This window comes from Papaver somniferum, chromosome 9 (assembly GCF_003573695.1).
Source record: "Papaver somniferum cultivar HN1 chromosome 9, ASM357369v1, whole genome shotgun sequence".
NCBI classification, from domain to species: domain Eukaryota; kingdom Viridiplantae; phylum Streptophyta; class Magnoliopsida; order Ranunculales; family Papaveraceae; genus Papaver; species Papaver somniferum.
Window position 1 is genome coordinate 158,034,236 of NC_039366.1, and position 27,444 is coordinate 158,061,679.

At 36.6% G+C, this 27,444-nt stretch overlaps 1 protein-coding gene and 1 pseudogene across 1 annotated transcript; both read left to right on the top strand.

The window, feature by feature from the left end:
• Positions 1-9,720: 9,720 nt before the first annotated feature.
• LOC113309021 lies at positions 9,721-16,389 on the top strand (annotated as a pseudogene).
• A 592-nt stretch (positions 16,390-16,981) lies between these two features.
• On the top strand, positions 16,982-20,473 carry LOC113309171 (3-phosphoinositide-dependent protein kinase 2-like). Its single transcript, XM_026557581.1, has 11 exons — positions 16,982-17,362; positions 17,455-17,635; positions 17,741-17,793; positions 17,868-17,969; positions 18,047-18,155; positions 18,287-18,365; positions 18,523-18,688; positions 18,770-18,898; positions 18,975-19,096; positions 19,738-19,957; positions 20,040-20,473. Exons 1-11 carry the CDS (start codon positions 17,156-17,158, stop codon positions 20,121-20,123), a joined length of 1,452 nt encoding a protein of 483 aa, XP_026413366.1. The 5' UTR covers positions 16,982-17,155; the 3' UTR covers positions 20,124-20,473.
• Positions 20,474-27,444: the final 6,971 nt, after the last annotated feature.

Consider the following 27,444-nt stretch of genomic DNA (forward strand, 5'->3'; position numbering starts at 1 on the left):
GTGCTTCTTGATCAGGAACTCTTGTGCGTTGGTCAGAGGCTTGCGCATCTTGCTTATCCTTCCTTTGTGCTTTTGAAGGAGCTGAGGTATGCTTGCGCGGCGGTTTGGATTTCCGTTTGCTCCCTTATGCAACAGTTTTTTTTGGAAGGCTGTAGGTTTTACTGCTTCTTAATCAGACGTCTGCTACCTCGAGTGTCTCACGGTTCTTCAGCCTTTGTAGCTTTTTTTCTTTCCAGTAAAGAGGGTGTAGTAGTTGCCGATCTCTTTGCCGCTTCATGAAGCTCTGAGAAGGTATGGAAACATATATTTTCCAATAAATATCTGTATACCGGGATCATGCCGTTGATACACAAGTCTACCAGTTGCTGCTCTGTGACGTTCAGATCATGGCAATCCAACGCTTGAACTCTGAACCTTTTCACATAATAGTTAGGATGTTCGTTGTTCCTTTGAAACATCCTTCCGAGATCAGAGAGGGTAATTTGCTCTGAAATGAAGAAATACTTCCTATAGAAAGCATTAACCATTTCTCCCCAACCGTTGATAGTTCCTGGTGCAATGTTGTTGTACCAGGTGTATGCTCTCCCTTTCAAGGATTTTGAAAATTCTTTGAGGCGAACAGCATGGTTATGCTCATGTTCACCCAAAGCTTCCAGGAACCGAGAAACATGTTCCCGAGCATTGCCGGTTCCGTCGTACAAAGTAAAGGTTGGAGAGATATAACCTTTTGGAAGAGGAATCCTCTGCGTAGCAGCAGGGTATGGAGGCTGGTGACGATGGACATGTGGGGTCTTATCTTTTCCACGATTCTCCAGAAGGCGTTCCAAATCCTCCTGAGTGATGAAGTTTGATGACTCCTTCGCTGATGGATCGTATCCAACTTTGCGGACTTCATCATCATCTACTGTATGAATCGAAATTACCTCAGGATCAGCGTCTGAGGATTTTTCCTTCTCTTTTCCTTTTCCTTGGGTCTTCCCTAACATTGTATCAGTGAGAGCCTTCAGTTGATTAAATAGCTCCTTCTGTGATGTAGCCATATCGGTTTGATTCTTTGCAAGAGTCTCTTGCACTTTGATGAGATCAGCAATGGTAGGTGGGTTTTCTCTGGTTTCCTCAGGGGAACGACCAAACAGGGGATGTGCTCCAGTCTGATGAGGAGTGACGCCACCGCCATTGTTGGAAGCAGGAATGGTTTCTGGAATATCATCATTAGTGTCGCTTCTAGTGTTAGCATCATTTATGTTAGGATATGCGATCGTGAGTGACCTAAGATCAACCATCTTGTGAAAGCTTGAGATTGCAACCAAGAGATTAATCTCCCACTGTGTCGCCAATCTGTAGATGGGGAAAAATGATTTGCTGGTTTTTAAGGAATTGAGGAGATTACCGTACGGAGGAGACTCCTCGAACCGAGCGAAATGTTAAACCTCACACAGATGCACCGCTGCAAAGGGGGTGCTTTAGATTCGAGAGATCAATCTGTAGTACTCCGGACTAAATCAAGACAATGACCGTTCCAGAGTAAATTCGGTCACAAGAGAGGATGGGTTGATCTGTAGGAGGGAAGCTGGGAAATGTGTGGAATCAATGGTAATCAAAGATTGTGGGTGTGTGAATTCTGAATATGATAAGCTCTGAATGATTGAAATTGCTCAATTGAGAGTAGTTGCTCAATTGATGAGTTGATGATCTCGTGTTGTCAGTTTGACGTAAGATTGATGATACTGATCATGATTCAGAGACTTATTTATATTGCTGGAATTGTAGACACCATGACCCCATGAAGTGTGACAGTTGATGGAATCAAGGAGTGGGGAAGTGGAGATCGTGTTTGAAACCAGTTGCTCAACGTGTGGAGACTTGGTTGATTTTCTACCCACTACCTCGTGAATTCCTTCAACTGATTGCACGACTTGCTCACATTCCATCGTGTGTTTGAACACACGTGCCGTAGACCGCCAGACCAAAACCCTAAGTGATATCCCCCCAAAGTGACACGATTGACGTCTCGTGGTATGTTAGTCAATTGATGACTTCGTGGTTTGATGGGAAGATGAGTCCATGTAGTTGCTGAGTTGTACATGATGTTCTGAAACTCATGAATTGAACATGTCATGAGACATAGGTATAGTTCTTACGATGAAGTGAGCAAGTATTGCTCATTCGATGGATCGTTGAATATTGATTGTTGAACCAGTATTCCTTGGTTTGCGAAAATATTTATCATCTGAGCAAGTGTTGCTCATGTGATGAATTGTTGAATATTTGATCGTCTGAGCATGTGTTGCTCATCTGATGGATTATTGGCAGCGTACCAAAAATATTAATTAGAATACTGGTCGTTGAACCGATCATAATTAATAAAATTAATGACCATGAGGTCGTCGTAAAATTATTAAGGTTGGAATCTGGAATGATGATCCTTGGATTCAGAAACCCTAATTTGATCAATTGATGATCAATTCATGGTTCGTCAGAAGTTTAACCATGGGACGAAGGAGGGAGCGACTACATGGGACCGTGGATCAACCATGTAGTGTCCATATGCTCACGTGAGCAAATACAAAGAACTCCTGAAGAGTTGACGATTTTTTAGTGAAAGAATGATTAAATACCGGTTTAATCATTTATTCGAAAATGCTCGTCTGAGCCTTAGGTGAGAAAACCTAATTAATTATGACAGAGTGAGGGACCGACCATGGGGACATGAAACCAGCCCTGGGTAGTCACGTGATCGCCTGATGATCACTTCATGAAAATCCAAAGTGTTTGGAAGAGTCTTGGACCTAATACGTGCAATTGTGCAAATTAGGTCAAAACTGTGAAACTTGATGGGACCGGCTTTTGTAAGCCAAAGAGCCAATCTTGGTCGGTCAAGATAGTGTGCTCGTGTCCCCAAGGCGTCCGCGTCTCAATCCTGATAATTTTGATATTTTCTGACGTGCAATTGAGCATCCATTCGAGAAAATATGCCAAAATTAGGGTTTCGACGAAACTGAGGAAAACACCATGAGATGATGGAAAATAATTATAAAATAAGGAATAAGGAGGCGTGGGACCGCCGAGTCTAAGGCATGGTCGGCCAGTCGTGACCACGGTCCTGTGGTGCCATTTTCCTTAATTTTGTAATATTTTTGATGATTTTATGAAGAATTCATGAATTTTAAGAAATTTGATGAATTTAAGGAGTTTCCATGAATTGAAGGAGTTTTCATGAGTTCAAGGAAGCAAAAAATATAAAATAATAAAAACACGGGTGTGTGAGACCGTGGGGGCGTGGTCGGTCGGCCGGCCGGCTAGGGACCCGGTCCCACGAGTTTTCATAATTTTTTATATTTTTTAAGTATTTTTCATGATTTGAGGGAATTTTTCCTAATTTGAGAGAAATACCATGAAATCAAGGAATTTGATGAATTCGAGGAAAAATAAAATAATAAAAAAAGGGGCATGTGGGACCGACTAGGGCATGGCCAGTCGGCTAGTGGCCCGGTCCCACAAGTTTTCATAATTTTATTTATTATTTGATGATTTGTGCAAAATACCATGAAATCAAGGAGTTTTTTCATGAAATTAGAGAAATAATAGTAATAATAAAATAACGAGGAACCGTGAGGTGTGGGGCCGGCTGGGACCAAGGCATGGCCTGTTGGCCAACGGTCACTCCCCACACTTCTTTTCTTAATTTTATATTATTTTTTATGAATTTATGAAAATACCATGAAACCGAGGAGTTTCCTCGAGACGAAGGAGATTTGATAAAATGAGAGAATTTTCATCAAATCATGGAAAATAATAAAAATGCATTAAAAATATAAAACTGGCGTGGGATTGACCACGACACGGTCGGTCGGTCGTGTGTCCGTGCTCCCAGCACCCTGGTCAATATTTTTAATTATTTATTATTTTCTTCCCTATTTTTCATAGGTTCATCGTTTCGTTGTATTTTGAAATACTCGTTCGTGCGGTGACTGTTAGTGTATCGTCGTTGAATACACCTTCACCATTTGAATCAGGGCTTACTTATAGGTAGCTCTGACGCCCGGTTGTTGATTATTTGTTACCAATTTTGGAATTCGGTGGAGAATAATTCACAAAACTGAGTAATAAGATGTTTATTATTAATTCATAAGATCAGCTGAGGATTCGACTACGAATTCAGAATAATAAAGTGAGCATTACCATTGCATGGGATCGTAGATTCGACCATAGAATCAGAGTAATTAAGATTTATCTATTACCATTTATGAGACCCGTTGTGGATTCGATCATGAAATCGGAGTAATGAGATAATATAGTTATTTGTTATTCTATGAGACCAAGCCGTGGATTCGATCATAGAATCAGAACAATTGTTTATTGCCATTACATGGGACCAGTAGTGGATTCGACCATGGAATAGGAGCAATTTTTATTGCCATTCCATGGGACCAGTCGTGGATTCGACCATGGAATAGGAGCAATAATAGATTATTCTGGGAATTCAGTAGTGAATGTCACGGCAGAATTAATCTTAATTAGGAATAATTAACTTTGTGGCTCTATACTAGCAGAGCAAGCTATCTAGGAGCATTAATTATCCCGATATGAGCTTGTCGGTAAGTCATATCCTTTATATAGTCAGGGTAAACTCGTTGTTTGTTCCTGAAGACGTTATCGCTCTACACTAGCAGAGCAAGCTGCCTAGGAATAATCACTGAAAGTGTTCAATATTCATGAGATATGCCGTTGTCCAGTCGTGATACTACATATCTACATGTACTCTAAGAGAAAGTACTCTCCGTTGAGAATTCGGTGAGAGACTCGTGTCTCAATACTCTCGTATGATTGCTGGATCAGAGCTTCGTATAATTATGAGTTTACGATTTTAGCCCTTGTCGAAAATCCACCATCTACACCTATCGGAGATAAATCTCGAGCAAATCTTAGAGAAGATATTACTCAATATGATAGAACAAGTAAGATCAGAACACGGAACTACAGAAAAAATAATTGAGTCTGGCTTCAGAATCCCAATGAAGTCTTCAAGTCGTTAACCTATAATGGTTTTAGGAAAAACCTAGGTTAAAGGAGAATCGACTCTAGTCGCAACTAGTACCACATAGGAGGTGTGGGGATTAGATTTCCCAGTTGCTAGAGTTCTCCCTTATATAGTCTTCAAATCAGGGTTTGATAACTTTAGAATAAAGCAATCAATATTCACCGTTAGATGAAGCCTGATTTAAGATTCAAGCTAATATCTTTCCACGTTTATATGGTCTTATCTTGTTACACACAAATGAAATATACCTTCATTTAGATATGGGTAACTGTACATAAACGTGTATATTGAGTTGGCTCAATAACAGTTAACCAAAGTTAGCCATATGAGCACTTTTGTCTTAACTATGTTCATCTTAACACTTCTAGACCAAATGATAATTAAATGAATCTAATTGTGTTACTCATAGAGTTTTTCAAATGTTTATACTCTCATAAAAGTATTCAAGACACAATTGAAGCGAAATCGGATTGATTCAAAAGAATCAGTTCATGAACATTTTAGCCACGGTTTGCAAAGATTGCATTCCTCAATATATAATGTATTTTTCATGAGTATGAAATCATACTTAAACAATTTTAGAACTTAACCACATAAGTTTGCAAACGGGTACGCAAACTTAAGTTCCGGACTTAATCCTTTCCGACAGTTCGCAGACGGGTATGCATACTGTCGTTCCGGACTTGATCTTTTTCGACAGTTCGCAAACGGGTATGCATATTGTTGTTCCAGAACGCATTCAGGTGAAACAATTTGCAAACGGATGCGCACACTTAGTTCCCGGACCGTCACAGTAAAAATCATTTGCATAGGGTACGCATACTTGGTTCCCGAACCTGAATCATTCTTACAACAGTTTGCATACGGGTATGCATACTGTGTTATATCCATACAATGATTAATTGTTCTAAACTCCCATTTCAATCATTGAAACATTCTTAGAAGACGAAAGTAGCTGTCTCACACAAACTATTAGCTTATAAGCAATTTTCAAGTGATCGAATGATCAATACGAAACATTCCGGGTCTACATCAAATGACTGTCTCACACAAATCATGTAAGATGTTACAAGGCGATTTTCACATGATCATCTTTTGACTTTCGTCAAGAATAATGATGAACGTAGTTAAAGCAAAAAGCTTTGCGATACATATTTCGAGAAAGATATAAGCGAGTTAAACTTAGCTCGAAATATTAAATGTGTATAATGTTAAAGTCTATATAGCTATACGACTTAGTCTCAATAGGATATAGAATAAAATAGACTTCTGAGTGATATATGAGTTCAAGCCTCCACATACCTTTTGTTGATGAAGTTCCTCCAAGGTCGCCTCAGTAGATCTTCGTCTTCAATCGATGAACGCCGTGAAGTCTAAAGTTCAAATACACATTCTATCCTAATCTGAGACATGGTTATAAGTAGACTAGAAATTAAGACTTATAGTTTTGACAACTAAACTTGACAAACAATCTTGAGATAGCAATGATGACGAGTTCGACCGAGCAGTGCTCTAACAATAGGTCCTACACGTCCTATTCGTCACAACAATGACAACACCTTTTATTAGAATAATATAAGAGAGAGCTTGCTTTCCATTGTACTATGTCCTTCCTTTTATAGGATTTACCCAAAATCCTTCTTCTCATGACATTGTGCCACATGTCATAGGCCCCTCCTTATTTACCACTATTGTCATTCCTCCCAACATAACCTCTTGCTTCTCTACTAATTCCTTCCTCATCCTTCATACTCCATGGATATGCTATTTTGGGCCTGGGATCTAGTCCCTAAGTCCCCATATTTAGCTAATGAGTCTATGTCTTCTCTAGGGACCCCTAGCCCTGCTAAAGGGTATCCATTTTTATGTATCAACACTCTCCATTATCTCCTACCAACATAAATAATTGTTGTCTGGCACACCTATGTCCTTATTTGTATACATCGTCGCAGTTGTAACATATCCCTTCTCACGTCGAGATCTCATTTCAGCAATAAGTTAGACATCTAATTAGTGGTAACCTGGGACTAGTGTTGCCTCTTGGTGATGGAGAATGTTTTTGATGATGTCACAAAGCTCCTAGTGATGCTGCTACTGGGGATGGAAAATGGGTGGTAGCGTAGGAATACACTTAGCCTTCTTCATAGTCTTATCAAGTATGGCTTCCTGCATTTGGAGACTATTTGGAGAGAACATTTGTACCGCGAGCCTTGATTCTTCCTTTAGACCACTCACAAAACTGGATGTAAAATACTCTTTTATAAGATGTTTATTATTAGCCAACATGAGAGCTTTCAATTCTTCAAAGAATTGTACCTTCCTGAATCAACTTGTTGAACTCTCCTACTGTATCATCATATCCTCACTCTTGAAATTTGAAGTTGATATCAGTAGCAAACTCCCCCCAAACAATTTGTCCCGACCTTCTTGATAATCCTGAAACCACGCATATACTTTTCCTTCTAAATATAGAGACGTCAACATCATCTTCTGTTCCTCATCCATTACATGTAATTGAAAAATCTTTTTTCACTTTCTCATCCAAGATCTAGGGTTAGTACCATCAAACTTTGAAAATTCAACCTTAGGTTTATGAAAATTAGAGAATTGATTTAAAATTTGACGATTACCTCCACCATTGCTACCTCCTGCAGATCTATCTTGAAAATGAGAACCTGAGGTGTATGTAACAACCCATCACAAGTTTCCAGCTTGTCTAGTATCCTCTCCTCAATTAATTCTACTTCTACGTTCATTGACTCACTAATGTTATCTTGAGATTCATCAGCAAACTTCCGGAGAACTTCTTCATGACTCTTGATGAGGGCATTAAACTTCTTATGTAAATCATAAAAAAATTTGTTCACCATTGTTTACAGGACACTCGGATTGAGTGTTGTGATACCAATTTTAACGATCAACATTACAACGACACAAAAACAATTCAAAGAAGAAGATAAAGGAGATTTAGATTCAATGACTTTTTCCGTCTTACTAACTCTCACAAAAACTGAATACAAGCTAACTAAATAGTAACGACGGGATGCCCATAGCAACGGGTATTCCCTTACACTCAACCCATTAACTAAGGTAATACAACCAGGCAGGGCCGTCTTTGTCATGTGGCGAAATGGTCGACCGCCCTAGGCCCAATATTTTGAGGGGCCCAAAATTCTTTTTCACAACCTACATATATATATGGGTTAGATATCTTCCCAAAGACGTGTCATGTGGTCGTGAAAAATAAAGAGGAAGAACAACTCAACGAGATTTCGTGAATATCTAGGCACAAAATTGCCTCTGGATTACTGAGGTTGTAGGTGTGTATTTTTGATCTTTCCCTAGCTTAATTGGATAGTTTATGCTGCATTTTACATTAATGGACTTAATTGAAGTATTTGTTCCTTTACCCTAAAAAGCGGTTGAAAATTCAGAAACATTTCTAATCAACACGGCTTGGGGTGGGGTAGTTTGAAGAAACTTGACATTATTATATCTATTTGAGAAATCTTAAACTTAAAATCAAACATGAAAGGTGTTGATCCGTCCTATGAGCTATGTATTCTCATTAAGATTGCTAAACATGATTATACTTGCATGTTTCAACGGTTGTTTATAGTTGTGGGCAGTCTATTAAATCAGTAATTGCGTGTTTGTGTTGTTTAAATTTTGCGCAGGTAAATAATCTTGTCAAAATGCTTCCCAAGTGTAAGTCTTCTAATTAAAAGAATGAAGGAGAGGAAGAGAAAAGAAAGATTTTTTTGACTCTCTAAATTGGTAATGTTATCGTCGAAAGAAATGAAGAACTAGAACATGAAACTGAAGGGCTTCCTGTTGAAGGTAACATTTTCATTGAATTTTCCGTGATTATGTGTTTTGACATGTATTTCAAAAGTTTTTGTGGTATGCCTATATTATGGTATAGGAACATGAATTATAGCTAATTGAGTAACAACAAAAGTTTTTTTACTTCCTTTCTCAAATGTATTATTATGTCATATCTGTTGTAGATCGTAGTTTTTCTCTACATTGACGGAAACTATGTTTCGAGCTATTTTGTTTGTGATTGTATTAATTAGGTAATGAACAAGCACAAACTCGACCAGGCACTGTGAATATTATTAATTTTGCGGCTTGGAATAATCTTGATAGAAGATCACGAAACATTTTAGTAGAAAATGGTCCGTTAAGAGATCCTATGATGGAAAATGATCTCATATGTATAAGAGAAAAAAGGTCCTTTTCTGAACGCTCGTCCCGAGCCTCTAAAACGTTAGACGGCACTGCAACCAGGGTCTTGACAACACGTGTGGTTGTTACCTCAACACTCCTCGAGATTGGTGTAGAATGATTGGGCTGCCCATATAAATAAGGAGGGTTTAAAATCCTAGAAAATGTGGTCTTTTTAACCACGATTGCTAAAGGCTGATGCCAAATCTTTCAAGGGATACCATTTGAATGATCTAACGGCCAGGATCGTTTTTCACCCTTTTGTCTTATATGTAATGGTACCCCTGAAAGATTTGGCATCAGCCTTTAGCAATCATGTTTTTAACTGCCATTAGAATGTGAGATGTAAGCAAATGGAAGCTCAACCTTTTTTGTCGCATGATCAGAAAAAAAGAAAAAAAAATCAAAGAAAATGGAATCATAAGACTTATAATTGGAACGACTTCTTCTTCTTCATTCAATTCTTATTAGAAACTATTGGTACAAACAGAGGATGTTAAGCTGATGATGATGATGGGGGACAAGAAATGGAAATGTAACCCATAGCCGGTTAATAGAAAAAACCGAACACCCTTCATTTCTTTTCTTCGAAATGAAATTACATCGTTGTTTTTTATTAACACAACAAACATTTCCATTTCTTCTTTCTTCTTTCATAATCTTCGGTTCCATCGTTACTATATATATCTGGCTTGCTTTTTCTCCATATCAAAGACATGAGATACCTTTATTAGGCTGTCGTCGAGATAATGAAGGATCATGGTCCATTGGTGTTTTCTACGGAGAATCTCCTTTTTCTTTGAAACCCATTGAACATGTAAGTTTCTTCCTTTTGTTTTTACAGTTTTTTAAGTTTTTAAAAGCCAACTTTGCAATTAGGTCGATTTCTTGTTCCAAAATACGACACTGATATGACATGCGAAATGGAGGCAAAGAATAATTTGTGATGTAGAATTAAAAGTTACGGTTGTGAAGTAAACATGCACCTGTCTACATTTTACTATCAAATGGTAAAAAAGAAAAAAGGAAAACAAAACCAATATAATAAGGAAAACCAATAGGAAGCTTGATTCCGCGTATAACAACAGTGGTGCGTAGACTAAACATGTTAAGGATCGAGCAAGAAAGAGGAGAGCATAAACGCGGAAGCGTAAAAGACTACATTGATAATAATCTTGATGTGTCTTTCTCATTAATTCTTCAAGATATTTATACAATCACAAGACTTGATTCTCAAGACAATTCCTAATATAACTCTCACAACTTAAATGCATATCTCCTATAAACTCTCATATATTATTTTCTAATACCCTCCCTCAAGATGGAGCATGTAGATCACGAATGTCTATCTTGGACAAAAGAAATTTAAACTGATCTTTCCTTAGCACTTTTCGATCCTCACCGTAGTTTAGGGACATTTCGGTCCTCTTCGTAGTTTTAGGACGATTTCGGTCCCCTTCTTAGTTTTAGGACGTTGCAGTCCCATTAGTAGTTTTAGAACATACAAGTTCCATCGTAATTTAAGGACATTACGGTCCCATGTTCGTAGTTTCTTCGTAGTTTAAGGACGTTTAGGTCCCCTTCGTCATAGTTCTTTTCACCTACTTCAATTGTAGTATTTCATCACCGAGCATTGTAGCTCATCTTCTATTTTATCTTCTCTTCACATGTTACTTCATCAAGAAGCACATGTTGCTTTATCTTCACAATCACAACTTTCCGTTGTTGTGACGTTCTCCACAACTCATAGGATTTTAACCTATTTTTGTTGTCTTCTCTCTGTCATCACCTCTTGGTGATTGCTTCTTTTTCCTCACAACCTTGTTGTTGTTTATTCTTCTCTTCTTCTCTGTTTAAGTCACGCTTCTGCCACAAGCTAACTATTTTTCTTGTTATATTTCTGTTACAAATTTATCACGCTATTCAGATGCCACACTTCTGAATTTGTGATAGATTTTCCATGCAGTGACACAATTGTCACACTTCTGTTTGCAAACCATTCAGGCATTGAAACAAACGCCTTGTCTGCATCTTCTTTATTTTCTTTGAGGCTTTCAGCCCGTATAACATCACCTGCACCATGACTCCATAAATAGCAGCACCTAACTCAAGCGCCATGCATTTTTTTTTCACATCTCGATCCCACCTGCTTCCAGGTCGTCATCATCACAGAAATCATTACCATGAACTTCCGTTAATGGCGATACCATTGGCAGCAACTCTTTGTCCCTGTTCTACTGCCAACCATCTTTGTCTCCGACCATGAGCTTCTTCTTCCATCTTCATCTTTCAACAATAGCAGCAGATCATCATCGTCACTGCCAAGCTCGAGTACCTTCCATCAGCAACATGACTTCTTAGCTCCTCTCTTCCAATTAATCACTGTCAACAGCTTCACTACAGTAGCGTCACCATCTCTTCTTCCACCGGTTACTGATTTCAACCGGAAGCATCTCTATCTCTTAACTGTACGGTAACAAGGTCTTCTTCTTGTTTTTCTTTCACAAAACAGATTCAAACCTCACTAAACACCTTCGAGATTAATGGCTTCAGCTCACTTCCTTGGGTATATTGTCTTTGAAACATCACCCAAAACTTTTTATACAAATCAACAGCAGCAAACTCCAATTACGGCAGTAACCCCTTCCTTGTTGACTAGTTTCTCGGTCTTCTTGGATTCACATGATAACCCTAACCTAGGTACACATCACCTTCTTTTTTTTTTTAACTTTAAAATGTAACTATCCAACCATTGTATTCGAACGGAAACAACCCTTCCAATCAAGCCATATTTTTTCTTCTCATCAGCAGTATCTCGTCTGCCATGTTTTCTCCGCATCAAACTTGTCACAAAATCCATCAAACTGCTCGGTTCAAACTTGTTTTCTTCTCCTTCTTATCGCAACCCCAAACTCTTTACAGAAACATCCAACTTCTGTTCCTCTCCGCTCACCTTGCTCTGATACCATGTTAAGGATCGAGCAAGAGAGAGGAGAGCATAAACGCGGAAGCGTAAAAGACTACATTGATAATAATCTTGATGTGTCTTTCTCATTAATTCTTCAAGATATTTATACAATCACAAGACTTGATTATCAAGACAATTCCTAATATAACTCTCACAACTTAAATGCATATCTCCTAAATATAGACTCTCATATATTATTTCCTAATAAAACAATAACTTGAATTGGAACATCACGACTAGAGAGAGCCACAAAGCCTTTCCGGGGTCGTAAGGATACACTGTTACCAGCTACTTCGTAATAACAAGAGAGAAAATTTATGTCGTCTGGTGTTTGACTGGATTTAGTTGAAGGTGATCAAATTCTGACTTAACTTCCTGTGTAGGATTATGAATTTGATGCTCATCTCCATTCTCTTGAGATGCCTTCTTCATCATGTATATATAAACTGTGTGCTGAAATGCATCTCTGTCTTTTTCATAGATAAAATTTGTTGGTCAGGTTACAAAATCATGCACATCCATGTCATGCATATAAACTGTTTGCTAAAAATGCGTCTATCTAATGTTTCTCGGCTGACAGTTCCTTACATTTTTGGGTATGAAAAATAGGCAAATATTTGGAAAAATGAGACTGCCGCTTGGCCAGTGGCTAATCCAGTTCTCACTTGTGCGTCTGCTACAAATGCTGGTTACCCTAGTAATTTTGTTGCCGATCCTTTTATCTATATTCAGGTAATTTTTATTTATATTTACTGAATTCCGTTCTTGTTAATTTCTTAACTGATTATTACTTTTTTATGGAATCAGTTTATGTATATATTTTTTTTTTGATCGATCCGTATGAATTAGGACGCAATCGAGTTTCAAGCTCGGGTATTGGGTATTCAGTACTTAAGTTTAATGTCCAGAAACTTCACCACCGTAATGGATAGACATCTGTATTGTTATTATCCTATATGAGTGTTTGCCAATGCATGCAGGCGAGTTGGAATTGCTTTGGTGTTTTTCTGCTTTGAACAAGTGAGAAGGTATTGTTAAGGATAGGTAATCCCATTGTGTGTTCAACTGTTACATCTCTGCATTTTATGACAAGATAACCAGGGAATTTGTGGGGAATGGTATTGCTTCACTTGGTGAAGTCCTAAGGGTTTTGGGAGTGGTACAAACTAAACTCTGGAGATTTCAGTTCTTCAAGTAGATTGGTTTGCAATTGATGAACAGTTGATTTGCTATTTGCTACTGCTTTGTTGATTACTTCCGGGTTTTTCCGAGAATTATTAGTGTGACCGTCTCTTGAGCTTTTAGGTTAGCCTAGCAAGGTACATAGTTGCTTGGATATTCTCAGTTCATAATTTTATATTCTGTAGAATAGGCATTTTGTCTCCTTTGGCTGAGCTTCTTTGCAGCAATGCCACCTTTACCCTCTTGTGTTGTTTTTCTAAGTACGCTTACCTTGTATTTCGTTACTTAAATTGGTATATGACGTTAGTTAGTTTCAGGGAAACTCCCAAGAGGTCGAAATATAGTTAATGAGCTGTGATCCTAATATAGGTGCTGCCATTTATTTGCTGTCAACCATGATAATCGAGTTGTGCATAGATTTCAAACCAGATGGAAATAAAGGGTGTCACTAGTCAGCTTTAGAAGGGCTACTAGTACTGCAAGAGGAAGTTGCCAACCTGTTGGCCTTCATCACCAAAGAACAAGAACTAAAAATATTGTGAATCCAATTGGTCTAATTTTTGACTTGTCTAAGTTAGTTTCCATTTATTTTGTCCGTTGTTTGCTTGGAAAACTAGGCTGTAGTTGTTTTAAGATCCCTCATGGCCTCAGCCCTTGTTTGTGGTCATTTTGGCAAAATGACTCTGCCTGTTGCTGTCACACATAAAATAAAAGGATTACTTGGGCCAGCCCCTGAAACATCATTGGAGCATTGTTATACTACACCTGATTACATGGCCACATGTTTGTATGAGCTTCTTTAGTTTATAAAAAGCTCTTTGCTCTTTTATGTATTTGTTTTGATAAACCATGGTATGACTTGTACGACTTCATTGGCTTAAGCCATGCCTCTCAATGGACTCATGATATCCTCTACAGTAACTCATACTGGTTTTGTATTTCAGGATGACGTACTTTATATGTTTTATGAAAGCAAGAACTCCATTACTTTCCAAGGGGACATCGCCGTGGCAAAGAGTACGGATAAAGGTGCTACATGGCAGCAGTTGGGTACCGCTTTGGATGAAGACTGTCATCTATTTTATCCATATGTATTTGACTACCAAGGCCATGTAAGGGTTTGCTTGTTCACATTTATTATTGTTTTAAAGGGGATTGACTTTTCTAATTGGCCTCTAGTTGAGGCTCACTTCTCAATACTTCTTGGCTTTTGTTTTACTCCGTTGTGACACAGATATACATGATGCCTGAAAGCAACAAGAAAGGGGAACTTCGTCTCTACAGAGCGCTGGATTTCCCCTTGCAGTGGACACTGCATAAGGTTATTATGAATAAGCCCATTATAGATGCCTTCCTCATAAATTACAATGGTAATTACTGGCTTTTCGGATCAGATCACAGTGGTTATGGGACTAAGAAGAATGGTCAACTGGAAATCTGGTATAGTAACTCACCGATGGGTCCATGGCAACCACACGACCAGAATCCAATTTACAACACTGATCGGAGCTACGGAGCTCGGAATGGAGGCAGGCCATCTGTCTATGAGGGAAACCTTTACCGCTTGGGCCAAGATTGTGGTGAAACATACGGGAGTCAGGTCCGTTCTTTCAAGGTGGAGGTTCTCACGAAGAATGAGTACAGAGAAGTGGAAGTCCCATTAGGTATAGAAGAGTCTGGAAAAGGCAGAAATGCTTGGAATGGTGCTCGTTATCATAGCCTAGACGTACAACAGTTAACTACCGGTGAATGGGTCGGGGTGATGGATGGTGATCGTGTCCCTTCAGGTGACGTTGGTCATAGACTCTTAATTGGTTCTATGGATTTTGCAGTTGCATCTGCCCTAGTTATTCTTGTTGGACTTATGGTTGGAGCTATCAATTGCGTGTTACCAATTTGCTGGTCCTCCCAGAGCTTCGGAAAGAGAAGTGATACAATCTCAAGTTGGGTGCGTCCTGATTCGTGGTTATTCAAACTGAGGCGCATTAGTACCAGGTTGAACAGAATGTTTTCGTTTGCCAGATGTAGAATGAAGGGTGATACTTGCTATGGAAGATTGTTGTTCATTTTAGTATTTGTAACAGCGGTTGCACTAGTCTGCTATGGTGTTAATTACACTTACGGTGGTAGTGGTGCAGAAGAAGCTTACCCACTGGAGGGCCACTTTTCTCAGTTCACATTACTGACTATGACATATGATGCGAGGTTGTGGAATCTGAAAATGTATGTGAAGCATTACTCGAAGTGTTCATCAGTGAGGGAGATTGTTATTGTATGGAACAAAGGTCAGCCTCCTAATATAAGTGAGCTGAATTCTGCTGTGCCAGTTAGAATCAGAGTAGAGAAGCAGAACTCCCTAATAATGACCAAGTCTGTTCTTGAACTTGATGATGATATCATGATGACATGTGATGATATTGAGCGAGGATTCCTAGCATGGAGGCAACACCCAGATAGGATAGTTGGGTTCTATCCTCGGCCATAGATGGAAGCCCATTGGAATATAGAGATGGAAAGTACGCCCGTAAGCACCATGGATATAACATGATATTAACTGGGGCAGCATTCATCGACCACAGGGTAGCATTTCAGAGGTATTGGAGCGAAGAAGCCAAAGAAGGTAGAGATTTTGTTGATAAATATTTTAATTGCGAAGATCTGCTTTTGAACTTCTTGTATGCAAATGCTAGTAGTTCATCTCGAGTAGTGGAGTATGTTAAACCTGCTTGGGCGATTGATACGTCTAAATTCTCTAGTGCGGCAATAAGCCGGAATACACAAGTTCATTATCAATTCAGAACAAACTGCCTTTTGGAGTTTTCACAGTTATACGGAAGCTTGGGTAGGAAATGGGCTTTCAAAGGTAGGAAAGATGGTTGGGATGTATAGGGAAGTGGCATCTGTTTTTCGCAGGGTCGACATTCATTATTGTATATTCCTTGAAAGCATAGTTTGTATCCTTGTTAAATATTGATAGGAACAGAAATGTGCAAGTCCAAACATCAAATTGTTCAGCAATCATTCTTGAAACAAAAAGATCAACTGAAGGATTCAGCAAAGTGGTCAGGGTTCCTTAGTTCTGTACACCCTTTTTGGAATGGGTTTTGTTCTTATGTGATACTGGCATTCACCAAAATCGTTTCATGTCCTCCGAGTCCGACCTATAAATAATTTCTTAAAAGATGATCAATGATTCTACCACCGCACAAGACAATCAAAATCATCTACCTAACATCTCCAAGACTTAAACATACATGCATCTTCATCTCAGGCTTCACATATCCCCGTGTTCAAAATTTATACAAACCGTACATAATAATGTGATGGACATGGACAAGGTTTGGAAACCTTCATTGCTTAAAATTTTGGGGAAAAAACAAAGTTCAATTCATTCTTCCTTTTTCGAATAATGTGAAGGGGTGGGTGCTAAAATCCATAATTTTGTAGTCTTTTAACGGTTATATGCTTAACTAATTTTAACTACCAACACGATCTCTACTCTTTCTGTGTAGGAAAAGGCCGAGTTGTAAGCCCAAGCTTTTTTATCGCTTTATCAGAGAAACCAAAGAAAATGGAATCATAATTATGAAAAAAATGGCTTCTTCTTCTTTGACCCTTTCTTCATTGAAGGCCGTATTATCCTCAACCCCCCAAAAAGAAGAAGTTTCTCCTCATTCTTTCAAGAAAATTCGATAAAGAAAATTGGTACTAACAGATAGATACAATAGGTAGAGATGAAAGTTGATGATGCAGCTGGAGTTGAAGCAGGAAAAGAAATGGAGAAGGATTCTGAATCTAATAAACCTTCTTCTGCTCAGAATAACCCTGATGCTCGCTCTGTTCAAAGAACCAAAAGCTTCACTTTTCGAGCTCCGCAAGAACAATTTACTATTCAAGACTTCCAGTTGGGGAAAATATATGGTGTTGGTTCTTATTCAAAGGTTTCTCATTTTGTCTCAAACCCATTTTTGGTTTCTCATTTGCTATAATCCTCATTTTTAATTGTTTGTTGCACATTATTTCTGTATTACAGGTTGTGAGGGCAAGGAAGAAAGATACTGGAATTGTATATGCATTGAAGATAATGGATAAAAAATTTATCACCAAAGAAAATAAAACATCATTAGTGAAGTTAGAACGCGTTGTTCTTGATCAGTTGGATCATCCTGGGATCGTCCGGCTGTTCTTCACGTTTCAGGATTCCCAATCTTTGTGTAGGTATTTCTGGCTTTACCCATTTGTGTGTTCATTTCCTTAACGTATCGATCCACGTCGATTTTGGTTATTTAACGTTGTTCTTGTTGATTGTTATTGTGAAGATATGGCACTTGAATCTTGTGAAGGTGGAGAGCTTTTCGATCAAATTACTAGGGTGGGTAAATCTAGAATGAATTGTCTTTTGAGTACTCTATATGTGTTTATTTGATTTTATTTGCATTGGCACAGAAAGGTCGTCTGACAGAAGATGAAGCTCGTTTCTATGCGGCGGAAGTTGTTAATGCTCTTGAATACATTCATAACATTGGATTGATTCATCGGGATATTAAGGTATGTCGAAGTTATTTATAACAAATGACATAAGCTCTATCTTTCTAACATGTCTAACATTGTTCTTCTGATCCCAGCCAGAGAACTTGCTACTTACCGCGGAAGGACATATTAAAGTCGCTGATTTTGGTAGTGTAAAACCTACAAAAGATGGCCAAGTTTCTTTTTTACCTACATTACCATCAGGTTAGGTTGCCATTGCTTTGCTTGCGAACTGTCTGGTTTCGTTCTCGCAATGTTCATTGTAGCATATTCTCGCTACGACTTAAAAAATATTATTAACTGAAAATGTTAGTATCGACATTGCTTTCTTTCAGACGACAAAGCTTGTACATTTGTGGGAACTGCTGCATATGTTCCTCCAGAAGTGCTTAATTCTTCTCCTGCAACTTTCGGGTAAGGGGCAATTTTCATCTCATATCATTTATATGTGAATTTGTGCATGAAAATGTGGCATGAGCTTTGCCGAGTGCCTCTACTCCTGTTCTGCATCAAGTCTTGTATTGTAAAAGACAACTCATTTTCTTCCTGTAATAAAAATATACTGATACAGAAACGATATATGGGCATTGGGTTGCACCTTATATCAGATGCTTTCCGGCTCTTCTCCATTCAAAGACGCAAGTGAATGGCTAATATTTCAAAAAATTATAGCCAGGGATCTCATATTTCCTGATTATTTTTCAGAAGAAGCTAAAGACCTTACCGATAAGTTACTGGTAATTCCAAACTTCAGAAATTTACTTAACAATTGTCTTCCTTTGGCTTTTTAATCTGGAAGCATTGCAACTTCAATGCAGCATACAGATCCGGCTCAGAGACTAGGCGCTGGACCTCAAGGTTATGTCGCACTCAAGATACATCCGTTCTTTAGTGGAGTTGACTGGGATAATATAAGATCTCAAACCCCTCCTAAACTTGCTTTAGAGGTGAATATACTACAAAGTTTTTTATATTGCTAGATAGAAGCGTACACCTAATATATCTCTTTTTGCTCGGCTGCAGACAGGTGCAACTGAGGGACATGAGCTTTACCATGCACATGACGGGAATGGTAGCACCAGATCTTCTGAAGCATCTGGTCCTGTACCTAGACTTGCTTCTATTGATTCCTTTGACTCAAGATGGTATTTTTATGAACTGAATCTTTGAATCAGAAAGCAAAAGAAAAAGAACTCAAATTGATGCATATTTCACATTAATCTGTTACTTTCTCCTAGAAATTCGTATCTTTATTATTTCTTAGGATCCAATTTTCAGTTCTGTTTGTTTAAACGGACCTGAAAATTGGGATCAATTAAGGAACCATTAATACAATGCATTATCGGCCTATAATCCATTGTGCATCTCATAGTGGATTCTATATATGTCTGGTAACTATAATAATAAATAATTATTTTAATCATAATTTAAAGAATCCATTATTTTATTAAAAAAATTATCATAATCAATTATTTTCTTTATTAAAATTGAATTGGATTTTTCTCTTCTTATTTTCTTTAAACTATCAAAAGAGAGACAAAAGAAAGAACAATGAACTAAAAAAAACTATCTTAAATCATTATTCTTTACTATCCTTTTGAAGAGCATTTTTCTAAGATAATCAATTATTTGAAGAAAAAAAATGCTTGTAAGAATTTAATATGAAAATGATTATATCATAACCATCTATCAATTTATGATTATCTATAAATTTTACCAAACAAAATATTTTACTATTTCTATGTATTCATGTTAACTCTGTTTTGTTTTATGATTCTAATAACAGGCAACAATTCCTGGATCCTGGGGAGTGTGTTGTGATGATCTCAACATTAAAAAAACTGCAGAAATTGAGCAGTAGGAAGATGCAGCTAATTCTAACAGATAAACCAAAGTTGATCTGCGTGGACCCTGCAAAGACGCAGAAGGTGAATACATATGGGATGGACAACCAAAATTACCTCAGTATAGTAGTCACAAGTCCTACAAATTTCAAGATTACCACGGTAGGTTCCATATTTGATTTCTTCTTTTCTTGCTTGTTTTTGCATTCTGCCTTTCTGAATTACTATTTCCAAAAAAGTTCAGCCAAAGAAGGTAATGTGCTTTGAGGATGCAAAGCAAAGAGCATGGCAGTGGAAGGAAGCTATCGAGGGCCTTCAAAAACAATGAGTGTCTACTCATAGTTTCGAATAAAACACATTTAGTTATCGCATATCGTATATAAAAGCATGTAGGGTCGAAGTTCATCCAAAAAGAGCTGTATTATCTGAAAATAGAAGTTGTAATATGAAGAAGAGGCTAAAGAGGAAGAGCAGCTCCAACGAAATTCCCACCGCACCTTTAGATCATTATAAGTTTTATGATGAAAGCTTTCTTCATGAAATTTTTATCACACAACAAGAAGCCCATGTGATATCGTTATTCCAGAGACTTGTTCTATATATAGATGGTTTCGTTCATTTTTGTGTTGTAAAATAAATTCAATAGCCAGTATATGAAAATTTTATACTAAAAAAAAACTCTCAAGTTCGTATTGTTTGACTTTAATTGTATTTGTATACCATCTAGAAAAAAGTACGCAAATTTTATAGGAAAATTGCAGAGAAAATCTCCCCGACAACTTCCTAGGTCTTAGACACATAAAATATATTTTTTTGGTGATTCTCATTGCATTCGGATAAGACTCGTTATTTTCCTAATAGAATATACAGAATGTTTAAAATTATTACTTTTTTCTTTGGTCAGGAAATTTTAGGCATGAGTTTTGTACTAATAGCTCATAACGAAAACATAAGCCAATTAGTGGGAAATCATTAGTATAAAACATGATCTTCATGTTTTTACACAGGTGGGAGGGTCAAATGTGAGTTTTCTTAACCGAAAAATGACTATATTAAGAGAACAAGAGATACAAAAAAAAAAAAAGGTCAAATGTGATTTTATTTCATGGTAAAAGTTGTTTTTATTGAAAACCTCCATGGACAACCAAAATATTTTAATTTATTCAAATTAAAAATAACAAAGACATCAGAATACAAGAAACCTTAATACTCCCTCCGTTTTTTTTTTTGTTATAGTCTGACTTGACATCGTCATAATATTAAGCACAACATTAAATTTTATTAAAATACCCCTAATATTATTTTTCTATTCTTTTTTTTCAAAACAAATATAATTTTATTCATTAATAAATAAATTAAAGTTTTACACTTTTAGTTGTCAACCGAACTACAAGCTGGGCACCAACCCCTTTTTGAATAGTAACACCCAATCTGTGGAAAATAAAACTACCTGGACCGCTACCAGCAATTAATAAAAAAATTACTATTAAACCAACCTTAAATTTCCATGAGGATTTTAAATACGAAATAAAAAAGATATTAAAGTTTCGGGAACTTTATGAAAGAAGTAAGGGAAAAAATATTCTAGAATATAAAATATAAACTTTTATAAGGAATTTAACTTTTCCAGCAAAGAATAGTTTTTTCTCAAAGCAACGAAGGATAAACAAGAAAGACACACATTTCCTAAATATACAAACATTCTTTAAGGTTTTCAATTGAGTCCGTTTAAAAATGAATTTATGAGTATAAAAGATGTAGGAGTATATTTAAAATTTTATTGAGAAAATATGACTGGAATGAAGGTCAAAAATAAAAAAACACATAGGGAGGATTATTTCAAATATTAATTACAGATAAACTGCGAAGATAAGGACCAATAAATTGCAAAGATGCCAAAATTTCTTATATTAGAAGGTATGAATGATGGAGTAAACTGGAACAAGTCCGACTATTTATCTGATTGTCTTCTTGTTGATAAGTGATGCTCCTAACTGAAAGGACTATTTTGCTTGTATTCGTGTACATCAAATCGAAATCAGATGCCTGCTTGGATATGGATTTCAAGCGATGCCATGTTGAATCGTTGATGTTTTTGAATCGAGAATTACAAGCCAAAAACCAGTCATCATAGTTTGAAGAAATTAGTCCCATAAGGACGAAAAAAAATTGTCCCATCACGGCAAAAATATATATCAAAAGATGCCCAAAACAAGATAAAAACATTTTTTTCGATTAACTATACTAATATAAAAAAAGAAAGAAAAAAAACCTTGTTCATAGTAGTCTAAAAGGACCAATCTGAGCAAGAAACATTTAACGGCTACTAGATTATTATTTTTTTTGAGGAAGAGGAGAGAAAAAATTTCTTTAGTATTTAACCGAGTGTGGGAATCTATTATAGAAATGGGTGGTAGTCATGTGTTGACACTTGTGTACAACTGAGTCTATTTTGTGTCTTTTTACAATAGTTATTTTCGAACGGTTTTTTGGGCACCACTGTTTTTTTGAGGGGGACCATCCTTTTATTTTGAGTAAGACATTAGAAGTAAAGTGAAGGCACCCCTTATCCATATCTTTTATATAATAACCAAAATGTCCTCATATTATTTTAAATTTAATTTTTTTAAAATTATTTTTTTTCAGAATTTTTTTTTTCAAATTTTTTTTTTCAAATTTTTTTTTCAAATTTTTTTTTTTAATGTAAATTTATTTATTTTTCCAATTTTTTTTCTTCAAAATTTTAATTTTATTTTATTATTAGCTTTGATTCGACAAGTACAAATTCGCAAGTATTTTTCTCGCAAACCCTTAAGCTATATGCAAATTCGGAGGTATTTTCCCACAAACCCATTGCTTTTAATTTGTTTTTGATTGAAAAAAATCGATTAGAAATCATCAAATTAAGGTTGAATTGTTAGTTGTAGAGTATTGTTCGGTTATGAGTTGTTTAAAAAAAACCTAGTTTTCTAACCGAACTCCCTGAAACATAGAACACGTCGATAAGAACGGAAAATTTCCTTGCAAACCGAACCCAAAGTTCGGTGCGATCGCAAAAGTTTTAGAAATTTTGTACCTAACCGAACTTTGAGTTCGGTCCGTTGGCAATTTTTTACTTAATCGAACTCCGATCTAAAAAATATACTGAACAGTGTTCGGTTATATTCATAAAAATCTTTGCGCACCGAACTCGTTCCCAAAAGTTGTAGAAATTTTGTACCTAACCGAACTTTGGGTTCGGTCCGTTCTAATTTTTTTAGAAAATTTTTACTTAACCGAACTCTTATCTGAAATTTCACTGACCAGTGTTCGTTTATTTTCATAAAAATCTTTGCAAACCGAATTGAGAGTTCGGTGAGTTCGCAAAAATTTTAGAAATTTTTTACTTAACCGAACTTCTATCTAAATTTCTTTTATATATATTTTCTCTTAGCCGAATCACAAACAAAAAAAAATTAAAATTTAAAAAAGTTTAAAAAATATAAAAAAAAATAAAGAAAAAAAATAAAAAAAAATAAAAAGAATGAATGAATTAATTATTTAATTAATTATTTAATTAATTAATTAATTAAAGGATAACTTAATCATCTCCACCTTTTAGGTCATCCCTTATAACCATAATGAAGGTGGTCTAATCAAATCATGGTACCCTCAAAAAAGTCATTGTCCCCGAAAAGATCATTCTTATTTTCACTTTGGTTCTCAAAAGAGTGATCAGTATTGTGTTCCGGTCCGGAAAGCTTCCAATTCGAGTTTGGGTCATATTGCCAAAGTTGACCTTCTTAGCTGTTGCATAGTTTTTTGTACTTTTGGTTAGCTATATGATTAGGTAAGACCAATGGTTACAACCCTATCCGACTATTATCCAAACATTTTTTTTATACCTTCTCAACCTGGGTCGGTGGTTTCGATTAAATCAAATCGGAACATTCATAGGTGCAGATTGATTATGTGGATGCTTGATCAAAGATGAAAAAGCTAAAAAAAATCCATCCACTATCGCTATCTGAACCAACAACACCAAAACTAATACCTGAACTACCACTAGACCATTGAATTGAGATATGAGGAATCATTTTTATAGTAGTTGATAAAGGTGAATCCAAACATTTTTTTTTTACTATAGATGATTATTATGACGAGCATTATCATCATATAATGCAGCTAATAAACCGAATTTATCATTCAAAAATAAATGTTGATAGTTAGTGGTAATATTAGAATTTAATTTACTAAGATCCAACTACTCATATATCGCTTTGAAACCGATGAATTCAGTTCGATTTCCAGGATAAACTGTTACCGACCCGAGAAATTTCGGTTTTTCTATAATCTAAGCTGATTACAATTTTACTAACGGTTCCGTTTGGTTTAGGAAAAAATCAGTTTGCCCCGGTTTGGTTTTTTATATAGGGGTTTTTTGATGTTACCCCCTGCAAAATGTTATTTAGGGTTTACCCCCCTATTTACATAACACTGAGGTTACCCCTCCTGTCATTATTTTCCGTCCTAAATCTAAAACTAAAATTAAAACTAAAACTAAAGTGTTAATCCTATCCCAAAAAGTGATTAGTGTTACGTTCATGGTGGGGTTTCATAGAGATTCATGGCGAAAAATGTTAATTTTCGATTCAGTATTCCCCATTGTTGTATCATATTGTGAAAATGGATTTTTTTTTTGAAGCATACAATTTATTATAATAAAATTAGTTTACAACTTGTCGTGGGTATGTGGTACCCATAGAGTCTTGAAATAAAATGTGACTGATAAAGGATGGGATTGCCTGATCCTAAATTTTGGTTGAAAAATTTCCTGCCTGGATTCCATCCGCTGCATGCTTTGCCAATCCGTCCGCTGCTTGATTTCCTTTCCTGTAGTTGTGTTGTATAGCGACCTTCGGTATTTTCCTAAGTCTCATTTTTATTTCTTCGATCATTCCTGCTATGTGCCAAGGTGGCGACGTAGTTGATGTGATGAACCTCAGGAGGTTTTCCGAGTCTGTTTCAATTAGGATTCTAGTCCATTGTCTCTCCGATGTTGTTCTTGAAGCCAATAATAAGGCCCACGTTTCTGCAGTTAGTGCTGTCGTAATTCCTAGTGGTTGAGCCATAGCTGTTAATGTTCGTGCATTAGAGTCTCTACAGATGAATCCAGCTCCTGCAAATCCCGGATGTCCTCTGGCTGCTCCATCTGTGTTAATCTTAATCCAGTTGATATTCGGAGTGGACTAACTTACCAATATTGTTGATGTTCTTTTGTTTGTTATCGTGTTGTTGAATGTTGGTGTATCTCCTGGTATGATTGGTGGTGAAGCGTGCAGTGCCCAAAAAAATTCTTGTTGTAGTTTTTGTGCCCAGGCTACGATTTCTTCTGAAGTTGTTTGTTTTTGTTGGTAAATTAGATCATTTCTGGATAGCCATAGGGTCCAAAATAGGAAACAGACTGAGGAGATTATAGATGTTGATGTTGGGTGCTGGAGGATTTGGGATATGGTTGTTTGAGGATTTAAAGTGAAGTTTGGGTTGGGGTTGGTGTTTGGTGCATTTTGAAGTTGGTTGAATAAGATGTTCCAAGAAGAAGCCGCTGTTGGACAATGAATTAAAAGATGGTCTGCTACTTCCGTATCAGTATTGCATCTAGGGCATATGTCTGAGTTGGTCAAATGGATTCGATGTAAGAGAGAGAAGGTCGGTAATCCTTCATTAATGGCTTTCCACAAGAAAAGCCGAATTTTTGGTGGACATGGTAAGGTCCATAAGAATTTGGTAGGTGGTACAGGTGTGTGGGTTGGTTGACCATGGGTTAGACATTTGTATCCTGAAGATGTGGTGTAGCTTCCCGATTTTGAGTGCGGCCAAATAATTTTATCTGGAGTATTGTTTTGGGGTAGGTGAATGTTGATGATTTTCTGAATTGTTGGGTTGGGAAAGGTGTTCAATTTTTCATGATTTCAGGAGTGGGATATTGGGTCGATGATATCTGTTACCATTTGGACTGGGTAGCATTGCGTTGGGTCGAGATTGGTAGAGTGTGGAATCCAATTAGCCTCAATCGGAGTTGATAATCCATTTCCAATATGATGGAAAATTAAGTTTTGCATGGTAGGAATAATTGATGCTAGTTGTCTCCATTAAGGACTGGAAGAGGAAGGAATGGTAATGTTTGCTTGTAGAATTGGTTGTTCATTGAGGTATTTTGCACTGAAAAGGCTTCCGCATATGGAATTAGGTTGTTCATGCAAATTCCAGATTCTTTTCAATAGAAGGTTTGTATTATGATCACTACTTTTTCTTATCCCTAATCCTCCTTCGGATAATGGTTTTGTTGCTTTACCCATCCTATAGGGTGTAATTTTTTTGTTGTTGAGTCATGTCCCCAAAAAAAGTTCCTGATTATACGATCTATTTGTTTGTGTATATTTTTGGAAAGTTTTTGTGTTTGCATTATATGATTTGTGGTAGGGGTTAGGGATGTGTTCTCTCTTTCAAAATGTAAAGATATGTATTATGTTTATTAAAGACGAAATGAGAAATGTCTTCATCGTTGTTGGTTAACGAAAACTGGTCAGTTATATACCAAAATGAATTATGTAATGGTAATCATTGATTTTGAAATTATGAAAATCGAGGTCTTCGATTTAGGTTCTGGTTCAATCAAAACAAAGTTCAACCATACCACATGCAACCCTACTAGTTTCATATTTCAGTTTAGTTTTTACAAGCTATAATGGCGAACAGATGACTCTTGTTCAAATCTTTGATTATTAAAATTAAAAAGAAAAATCGAACAATTTGAAATCTAATCCATGACCATTGGGCAATGAGTAATCGAGTTGTAGTGCAGCAATTATTGGCCAACAAACATATGCACCTAGTCATGAAGTATTTTACAGCGACTGCTAGGAAAGAGACAAAATAAGGTTATTATGCAGTAAGGTTCGTCCTTTATTTATATACTAAAACTCCACCCGTACCGCAACGACACGGTCTTCATAATAAATAAAAGAAGAATATGTCAGTTTTAATCGTTGTAATTTTTGTTGGATATATATAGTGATAATATTTTTTGATATTTTTTTTTGATATTTTTTTTTGAGAATTGTTAGGTTGACCGTAACAGCTGTCTCGAAGAAACTACCGAGTGAAACATGTAGTGGGACCAACTAAAAACCTTTACTATCCAAATAGTTTCTTCTGTATTATAACCAGCTCATTTTCGCATTAATAAAATCAACCACAATTTCCATTTTCACATTAAAAAAATCAACCACAACTTCCATAATAGTTTACTTGTGTCCTAACAACATAGAATAAGAATTGTCCACTACCTGATTACCACACTGACCACGTGCACTTCCACACCACCACTACCTCATCACCATCATCACCAGCTTCCATGGACCACCACCCGCACATACCATCCGACTGATATGATTATTAACGAATTTATTATTTATTTAATTAAAGTATCTATTAAGATAATCATAAAACATTTAAAACTTTAACAAAAGATTTAATAATGAAACTATATTTACTTAATGATGAATATTTAATGTTGCGAAAGTTAAAGTGGGAGATTTTCTTTTTCCTAGGTTAGGAACTTAGGGTTGTCATTCAAAAATAGATTGGAGCCCCATCTTGTTGGCTCC